The 10697-nt window shown below is 33.9% G+C and overlaps 1 protein-coding gene across 1 annotated transcript; it reads right to left on the bottom strand.

The window, feature by feature from the left end:
* Nucleotides 1-250: 250 nt before the first annotated feature.
* On the bottom strand, nucleotides 251-775 carry LOC145692465 (uncharacterized). The gene has a single exon (XM_081767773.1). The coding sequence runs from the start codon at nucleotides 773-775 to the stop codon at nucleotides 251-253; it is 525 nt and encodes a 174-aa protein (XP_081623899.1).
* Between the last annotated feature and the right edge of the window lie 9922 nt (nucleotides 776-10697).

The raw sequence follows: 10697 nt of genomic DNA, 5'->3' as shown, positions 1-10697 counted from the left end.
TTTCCTAAACACAAATTTGCTGGGATTTGTACCACCAGCTTGGTTGGGAAGATGTGCTGTTGCAGCGTCATGGTAAAATGTTTTCATGGGTTTGAAAACCACTCTATCTAATGGATGTAAGGCGGTTGTGGTGGTGTCGGAAACAGAGCAGTTCTATGTCGTGTTATTTGCAAAATTCCACAGATTGCAGGGAACAATGCGCGTCTTGCCCATCTAGAATCAGAGGACATCCTCCTTGCACACGGTTCCTTTAAAAATGTTGAAGCCATAGTAAAAATACATCTTCGTTGATGTAGTCAGAATCTTTCATTTCTACCATGGAACCGGGAGAAAGATCCTTTTGGAGGACTTCTTTAAACCGCTTTCCCTTGAAAATGAATGGAGGAATGAAAGTACCTGAAGCACTACAACACACTACTGCTGTTACATTCTTGCCTCTTTCTACATTTGTAATCTTAACCAATTCACGCTTTCCCTTTTCTGCTATTATTTTTGATAGTTTGTTATTTAATGAAAACCCACTTTCATCCACATTGTATATTTTTTCTGGTGTAAGAAGCAAACTGGGATTAGTGTCCGTCGGAACACTGCGATATAGGTCAAAAAATTCTTGTACAACCCTTCTATTCATACCCTCAGCCCTAGCTTTGGGATGACCCTCTGGAGTTCTCAACGAAAGGTCAGGGTGTCGCTTCATAAACCCAGAAAACCAGTCCTCTCCAACTGTCTTTTTAGTGCCCAAAGGATGACTGATTTGGTGCTTCTCTGCAAACATAAACGCAGCCTTTTCTAATTAATATTGATGTGATACCGAAGCCTCTGTGTGCCAAATCCTTCAACCTTTCCGCCAACTGGATCTCTTCATCTTTCGAAAGGATGGTTGGATGTCCAGATGGTTTTAATATGATATCTTCTAGCAAGGCCTGGCTTTTTCTGGCACTCTTAACTCTATTCTGTAATGTCGTAAGTGGTACTTTGAAGAGGTCCGCCGCAGCACGAAAACTGACATCTTCACAAAGTACGCTTGAAACAGTCTTATTCATCTCGTCCTCCGACCATTCATTCGAATCCTTTTGACTTGTATGTGTGCACCATCTGCAACGATAACGATAGTTACCGCAATTAATTTTTTGAGTGGAGTAGAAAAAACTTGCTGATTGATATAGCCCCCGGAAAAAGTGATCAGAAAAGCACCAAAAGCAGGGTTTTCCTTTATCAGTTGGCTGCGGCAGGAATTCACATGACTCACAACGCAGATCCCTACCTCTTTGTTACATACCATTGTCACTTTCTTACACACAATAATGTAGCTGGTACAGCTTGTTCTAACGCTTAAATTTTTAACTAGGCAAAAATACACATGTAAAGTACATACCTTGATTCCAAAATGCTTCTTTTCCAGACACACAAATGTTCAAAAAGGACCAGTGTCATGCGCCTCTTACACGTGTTAACTCTCCTTCTCGACTGATGCCATGCAGTTTGCCAACTCATGCATCAGCAAGTCACTAGAACCAAATATTCTTTCTTTGATCGATATAGCCCCGTGATCGATATAGCCCCGGTTATCTTAAGGTTAGCAACTAATTCTATGGCTTATAGAACGCGGAGATCCAATGCCGCGTTCATAAGATCTCTCTATTGACTTCTATACTTAGCTACTGAATGTAGTTTCTACTTTGTACTCCTATTTCTGAAAGATCCATCTTAATATTGTCCTCCCATCCGTGCCTACGTCTTACTAATGGTCGTTTTTCGATTGAACTTCCAGTTAAAACATTGAAATCGTTCTACTTTCTTCCATTCTGGCTACATGGCCTGCCCATCTGAGCCTCTTAGATTTGCTGACAATAACAATGTATAAATTATGTGGTTCCTCTTTATGAAGTTTCCGCCAATTACCACTTCCGTTCCTCTTGGGTCCGGATATTTATCTCAAGATCTTGCTCTCAAATACTTTCAGTCTACATTCTTCCCTCAGAGTAAGCAACCATGTTTCGCAACAACACAGAACAACAGGCATGATTATCGCTTTATGTATTTTAGATTTCAAATTCTTCGAGAGAATTTGCGACGACAAAAGATTTTGAAGTGAATAATAACATGAATTCCCTGCCTTTTGTGAACATGAATTTCTTCGTGAATCTATTATCTTGTTCTGTTAATATTGAATATAGACTAAATGTAAGACTATACATATACTTCTAAATTGAGTGTGAGTCATTGCTATCATGTAAAATAAATGACATCTTAAATCATTAAACGTTAAATGTGAAGGTAAAATACGAAACATTTCCAGAATATAAAATAAGTTTGGTAAATTTGCCAATGATAACTGTTTCCGTATAATTAGAAGTGACGAAATCCAGATTTGTTGTCAGTTTGCTTTTATTGTGAACCATTGACAGCACATCTCAATTCTTTCTTATCAGATTTTGAGGAAATAAACTTTGTATATCATATTGAAGAACAATCGTCTCAGGATTTTATTTTCAAATGCTTTCAGTCTGCGTTCTTTCCTCAGAATAAGCGACCGTGTTTCGCAACCATACAGGAGAACAGGCATGAAGATCATTTAGATATTTTAAGCTTCACATTCCACGACAGAATTTCGAATGACAAAAATTTTGAACCAAATCGTTAAGCTAAATAAATCGTTAAGCATATCGATAAATAAATTTTCCATCTATTCAAGATGCTATCTGTTTATGTGAGAATTATTCCATCGGTTTTCTTCAGTACATAAGCGCGAGGTTGATAGCCTCTCATAAATTCGTTGATGCCTTTATAATTGTCCTGAATGTTTTTCTTGTTTTTCTTATCATCTTCAATAATTTTAGATTTCAAAAAATCGCGTTTCTTGGTTCTAAAACTTTTGAAAGTTTACCATTTGGTATCAATGAAATTGTGTGTAGTTATATCGTTCAGATTTTGTAGCCAACGCAGTTTTGCCTATTTTTTCTTCACTGCTAGTTTAGTCCATTCCTGGTTGAGACATGGTTTGTTCTTATGTATTTCCCCATGCCCCAAAGTTTCCTCCTGATGAAAGTTTAATTCTATTTTTAATTTTAACCTAAATATACTCAACACTATGGCATTCCGACCCTTCTGAAACCGAGAATCTGTTTCATACTTAACCTAATATTCCCATCTCCCCTGGCTCTCCTCCAATTTCTTTAGATTGAATCTCTTCGTTTTCAGATGTTGAATACTCTCTCTATTATTATCGATGCTACCAGATAGTGATCAGGTTAGAGTCAGCTCCTCTAAATAATCTAACATCAATCCTAGACTTCTTCTAACTTCTAAAACGTAATCAATTTATTGTGTGGTTTCCATAGCTTTATTATTGAGTGTCACTATAGATGTTTTTGGTACCACACTCTTCATTGGGTTTACCAACTTTTGCAATGAATTATTAGTTACCAAGAGAAAGGTTTTAAAGTTGAGATGTTAACAATAAACCTCGCAGCTGAAAATGGAAACCAAATAACTTTAATGTAATCAATATTAAATTGCACAGTGTATAATTGTTATCTGATTTATTTCCCTCCCTCTCACTTCAATGTTTGATATCTACGTTTTGTTCCAATTGCCATTGCATTTGTCTAGTTTTAGCTTCATCCTATATTTTTCGAAGCTTTTCCTCAATTTTTCTTTCAACTATAATGTAACATATTGCAAATACTTTCATTAGTACATTAAGTTACTACCGTTTAACATGATAAAATTAATAGCAGATAATTGCATTGTAATATGAAGCTTGGAGAGGGAATTTGTCGGATATTATGTTTCATGGTATACTTTAAGATCTTGTAAATACTGACTTCCTCTGTTCGTAATAACTAAGTTAATTTTGATACGAAACAAATTCAATTAATGTTTTAAAGTGATTATAAATCACTTCCAAGATATCTGGATCACTGTTCAAACAAAATCCTATTACTCAGGATTTTAAATACACGCAGCTATTAAGAGATTCAGTGTTTTACATGAATACACAAAACAGTCATTTGACATACAACTTATATATATAATTTCATCGTATATAAATTCAATTTATAATAATTATACGTAAATATATAATCTTATATGATTATTTCTATCTTAGATTTCCTCTGGTATTGTGCGGTCAGGCTTACCCAAGACCATTTCTCGTCTGTTGTAGTCCTAGTAGAGCTTTTTGTACTATGTGATTAGCAGTAATAGTGCAGGTTTTTACAAGTTTAGTGATGAGTGTGTGTCCAATGTTGAAATTACTCAATTCTGTCTTCAAGTACTTGATGTAAGTTCTATGAAAGACATTAAGAGTGCAGCTATCATTACGGTTGATTGTTTCGACATGGTTTTACTTTCAATTGCTACATGAGTGTACTTTCCTCTCTTTTCCAAATATTTTTCTGCAGATTATACAATGATATTACTATATCTAGTTATCAAAATAAGTTTCTTTGTTTCCGTTTCCTGACGTTATCTGGTCTATTGCAGGATAAACTTTAGTTTATAGTGATAATAGTGTTTGGTTTGAAGGTTTGGTTTTTCATGGCGGCGTGGGGATAGGGATGTAGCTTAGGGAGGGAGCTGGAAGCATTTGTGCCCCAAATGATTTCCTGGACCAACTAAATGAGGTTCGCCTGTTCTGTATTTATTAAACTTGTTTATTACTTACAGGAAATAAAGATTATTAGAATAAGATATTTTTGAAAAATTAAACTATTTCAACTCGTTAAAATAATTAAACCAGCTGGCATTAATAATCCGCTTTGTCAATTTAATTTGTTTATCTGAATTCACACAGTTGGAAGTTGTTTATATAGTATTGTGTAACAATATATGCGTTTGATGGTATTATTTCCTCCAGTTTTTAAAACCATTTATACCCATATAAATGAGAAACAAATGAAGCTCCATGAACAATTTTTGTTTACTTATAATAGTTCATCTGTACATTTCCCACAACCTCTGATTCTAACTTCGTGTTCTATCAAGGCTCATGTTCAATAAGATGGTATATATATATATATACATACACACGTATATATATTCTAAAAGAAGACGTATGACTTGCTAAGCACGCCATTCAAAAAAAATATATATCATGGCATCCGTAGAACAACATTCAAACTACAATGATGGGAGTAGTTTATATTTGTAATATGGAGTTTTTCCACTTTTCATCTTTACTGTGGTTTGGTGTACAATTTTAGCTGCGTTACTTTGTAGTCAATTCTATCCATAATAATTTAAAAAGGAAACTCCACTTTTATCATAGTCCACACACACTTTTCTTTTCTCAAGTGCAATCTACACGAAACAGAAGAGTATGGCAGGAAGAACTAAAACAATAAGAACTGGACAATGAAAAATGGATTAAGAACAAAGAAGATACTTTTTATTTCATTTTTCTCTTCCTCACTAATATAAAGCTTGTGCTCTCCTTTCCTTTCTCTGGATGCCAGTGATGAAAAACCCCTCCACTCAAAACTTATCTGCTGGAACACTTCCTGGGAAAGGCTGCCAAGTTATAGACATGATCACCAATGATCTGGAAAGCTGTAAGATCTTGCGAAATTTGTCTTTGTTTTTCCACAACCCTGAGATTTCTTTTCCTTCTTTTTATTAGTGAAAAAAAGTTTCCCAACTTCACTGAAAATGTCTTTTGACTTTTTAATATTTTTTTCTCATTTCTTGAGATAGTGACATGGAAGGAAAAATGACACAGGACTTTCTTCAGAGAATAATTTCCATCTGTGGAATTAAGTTCACTAACTAACGCAAAAGATGCCAAAACTGGAATGATTAGTTATGAAACATATGGTTGTGACTGCCCAATTCAATGCAGTTGCAAGAAAGGAAACCATACTGGTTAAAACGAGAGTTGAATTTTTAAATTTACAATTGGATGACGCTGGACTTAAAAGGCATTATTTTGTCCATTATTATATGTAATTATTAGACTGGTTAGTTGGTTAAGTAGAATTTGGGTGTCACTTTCAGCAGCGAGGCTACATGAGACATGGACCTACAACTTAACGGGGGATTCGAATCACGTGACCTCAATTATTAGATTGAATTGACAAGTTACTTTCATGAAGATTGCCCATGTGTATTGAGATTTAGTAGATTTTTCGGTATCGAAAGCTCAAATTGTATGATCTAGTGATACCCAAGAGAGAAATTTGGCGATGTTTTATCTCGGAAAGGTGCTGTGGAAGTGGTGCCTTACCTCGAAAAATAAATCTATTTTATTTGGAAGAAGACTGCTTGATTACGAAACTTCTGTTTCGTCTCGTCTCGTCTCGTCTCAAGGAAGCAATACTAGTAACCGAAAATTATATATTTTTTTCACCTCACAACCCCTTTATCTTATCAATGAAATGCCGGAATTATATCGCGTAATAAGGGCATTATTTTTCCTTCTCTCAGGCCGTCTTAAAGAGATACATAAAAAATGCGTGACACCTCTTGAATTTATATTGGAATTCTTTTCATCTCCGTTTGTTTCTCAGTTGTATCTTTCCAAACTTCACAATTTTACTCAAAGAAATTGTTTGAAATGAGGAAGTGATGAGAACATTAAAAATGTAATAATATACTCAAACGTTAATGAGGGATAACAATCAATCAGAAGTTAAAATCTTTAATTTAGAAATTTTGTGAAAAAGAAAAAAGAAAATTTTACTTGAAACCTAAGTGTAGTGTTTTGTTTCACAATTAGGGTAACTATTTATACAATTAAACTACAAAAAGTGATAACTTAGGTTAGAAAAAGACCTTTCTGGATATAATTTCCCTTCAACTAGTTGTCGGCAAAATAGGATTCGGCCGATAGTCCAAGTGTACGATATTCTGCTAGCTTAGGGCATTTCGCGAAACAGAAATCGAGCAAACAAAAGTTTATTTAACCTTTAAATGTTATTGCATGCTTCAATTTTCAGTATTTAACGATTCTTATTTGATTTCTTATTCAAATGGAACTTTATAAATGTAATTAAATAAACCAAAGTACATATAACAAGAACTTCCCGTAAATTTAGAAACTAATAGTTATATATTTTTATTATTGTTTTTAATAATATATATAAAGTATAACATTAACATAGGGTATTGCATAACTGTACCTAGCTGTAAGGTAGATCTCTTTAATACTTTATTTAAAGGATCTTCTATAATTCGTTTGTTCAATGTAACTTTTGCTCACTCTTTCAACTTCCAGAAAGATTAAATCTTACGCCCCCCAAAAAACATGATAAGAAACCGAGAGCGAGCTATTTGCTAAGAATTTTGTTACAGAAAACTGAGAACAAAGAGAACGACTTTTAACGCAAAGAATGCTGGGTAATGGCTAAGTCTTGAAAACAAATCTGGCGCCACTTTTCATTCACATTTATCGATCTTCTAAGTAGCATGAACGAACAAAAGAGAAGACAAATAACTAGGTAATTGGAACAGGAATCAAGCTATATAATCTAAAAAAAGAATGATTCCTTTGAGAAGATAGGTTAATATTTTTAACGAAATGTTTCCTTCTCGTAAACAATCTTTCACATTTTAATTTGCAGAATTTGCTAGATATTTAACGTAAGAAAAGAATTAGTTTACTTTCTCTTTCCTTTTTGAGAAAAGCTGGAATTTTATTAGTTTGATTTTTTACTGGTTTTCTATTCGAACCTATTTAAGTGTCTGTTATTGTATGAAAATGAAATTTTGTCATACATATATAATGCAAATTTATATTGGGAAAGGTAGGAATGTTAGACTTAAAAAAGGTCAGTGGAATAATGTTATTACATTATTATTTTAATTTATGTAATTTTAAAGATAACAAAAATTAGTTCTTCATATGCATATCAATGGACTAAAGAGTAAAATTGTAATAGGTAAAGTTGCAAAAGAGCAAAATTGTTCTGCGTCATACACTGTTCATATATTTGCTCTGAATATTTGAGTTGAAAATACATGTATTATCGTTATAGAAAAGTATAAAGGGAAAATCTTAAATAGTTTTGAATAATCGTATGAAACTATCGAATAAAATGGGGCTCATACAGAAGATAAAGTTATGTTCAAAAACTTTCTTCTCACTTTTCTTAAAACTCACACTTTCCTACCAGTACGTACATAGGAATTAATAGTGCTGCTTCAAAATAGGTAATAATAGCCCTCCTTCAAAATAGATGCTGGGCTAAGATGATCTTGGTTTGCTTGCTTCCATTCCGACTAGGATAAGAACACAGAATGTTTTCAGTGGGATGCGACAGGTATCCAACCATTGCTATCCGTGATATAGAATAAATTGAACGAAAATTTATGCTCGTAATATGTTTCACTTCTAAAGCTTTAAAACATCAACTATTTGACGAAACGTAGTATCTCAAAATTTCACTTTTTTAGACATTAAGAAAGAAATAATAATTACGTAGACAGGAAAGCAGTTGAATATGTAATAACTAGTCATCTATCACAGATAATAATTATGTGGAATATATGACCAATTTTTACATATTTAACTTTCTACTCCTCTAAAGAATTACATTTCTATTTTTATGTATGGAAAAGTGAGATTTTGAGATACGATCCTTCAAGAAATAGTAGACTGTGTGCCAAAGTGCAAGGGCAATGGCATTCATATTGGTTGTTCTCTGTGATTTGCAGATAGCAGCTGCATTCCGATTGCGAAAATCGAGAAAACTGAAGTGCGTGTCATAACCAAATACCTGCAAATAAAAGGTATAACACCAACAGAGGTACACGATGATATGGTTAGTGATAGTGTTGGATGATAGTATTTCCTTCTACCAAGTGATAAAAAAATGGATACGTGAATTCGGTTGTGGTGTGGCTAGTAAAACACTGAACATTGAAGTGATGCTGGTGCTCCAATAAGTAAGTAAATACAAATAATTAATAAATAAACATCAATGTTGTACATTATCTGATAATGGAAGACGCAAGAACAAGAAAATAAATTAGAGCATAGATATATCAACCAATTCAATAGAAAGAATTTCCTCCTTCCCGGAAATCTAAGGCTGGCTTAAGCACGCTCTGGTAAAGTTATGGCAACTGTGTTTTGGGATGACAAGGTTGTCTCCTTCATTATTTTGAATACGACATAGTATAGTGGAACACTATTACGGAAAGATTATTCCAAAATTACAGACAGACATCAAGGCGAATAAAGAATAGGCATACACAGACTAATCCTCTTTCTTTAAGAAAATGTCCCGCCCACAAAAGTAACTACTAAGTGACAGCAACTGAGATTGCAGGGTTTCAACTATTTGTACGTCCTCCCTACTCCCAAGTTCTTGCCCCAGTGACTTCCATTTATTCCTCAAGGCAAAACAGCATATTCGCAGAAAAATTTTTCAAAATAATGCGGCTGTTATACATGCTGTGGAACAACAGGTTGCTGATCAACCACCATCTTTATTTATTTATTTATTTATTTTTTAAAGTGTAACAACTCTAGAACATAGATGGACGCAATGGCGGATTCAGGATATGATCAAGGGAGAGGCTAAAACAGTTTGCAGCTCTATCCAGTGTAAAGCAGGATTGAAGCCCATTTTATCCAGTGTATACTTGAGGGTCAAGGGCGTCTAAAGCCCCTATAGCCCCTCCTTTGATCCGCTCCTGGATGGACGAAGTGCATTCCTATGATGAATGATTTTGTGGAAAAATAAATTCCTTTCTTTATTAGAGACAATAAATGTTCAACAACCCTTGAACATGATAAATAAAGACTAAATCGTGAATGAAGGACCAAAGTTATAGAAGAAAATACGAAATTTAAGTAGAACTGGGAACTAAATGATATTGTTAGATTCATGTGCCATCTAGTTTAAACGAGACAGATGATTAATGAAAGTTAATAGTTATGAAATGGCTGGTGGAATGAAAATGTGGAAGATAACGGAAGGGAGAGAGTTAGAATTGTCCGCGACTTACTTACTTTCTCTCAGATCGAAACAGGGATTCATTGTACCAGGAAGAAGTACTCTACCATTGATCCTTAATGCTTTTTTTTTTTTTTTTTTTTTGGTAGAAGTGTTAGTCAATTAAATATTTCGTACAAACGAACCAATAACTTATCTGTAGGTTTATGTAATTACCAAAATTTCAGTCAACATGAATATCTTATTTGTTCTTAAAGCGAATGCACTTTTGTGTTGAATAATAAGCTAATTGGTATTTAGAATAAAATCATATGAAGGCAAACCTGTTACCAAATGTTAAGTTGAAAGATAAGAAAGGAAAGGCGACTAGCTTTGCAAACGAAGTGTGTGTTTGTCAAGATTTGCCTAAAGGACCACCGTTTCAACAATAAGAAACTTGCTATTATTGAATTGATATTTACATTGTGACTTACTCTAAACTATTGATGGTCAAATAGTGACCGGCAAGAATCTTTCATTTGGATGCGAATAAAAGATGAAAACTCCATGATTTCTTCCTTTAATCATAGATGAAAACTGGAACAGTGTAAGCTGGCCATCATAATATCCCGAAATCTACTCTTTTTTTTTAAACTGTAAACATATTTTTCTTCAGCTTAAGTCCATTATGTAAGGTAAGGACGTTGGTATCAAGCTCATTTTTTTTTTTTTAAAAAAAAAAAAAAGAAAATCCAGATTTCATAGAGTTACTTTCAAATGTTCGTGACTAAAGTGACTAAGATCCCAATTGGCTCT

The sequence above is a fragment of the Thermobia domestica genome, chromosome 8 (assembly GCF_964235325.1).
Source record: "Thermobia domestica chromosome 8, izTheDome1.hap1.1, whole genome shotgun sequence".
Taxonomy (NCBI): Eukaryota; Metazoa; Arthropoda; class Insecta; order Zygentoma; family Lepismatidae; genus Thermobia; species Thermobia domestica.
Note: the sequence above shows the minus strand (reverse complement) of the source record. Positions and strands in the feature narration are given on the sequence as shown.

Bases quoted from the DNA above. Each gene is read 5' to 3' on its own strand.
- LOC145692465 (XM_081767773.1), bottom strand. From the start codon at position 775: ATGTTTGCAGAGAAGCACCAAATCAGTCATCCTTTGGGCACTAAAAAG.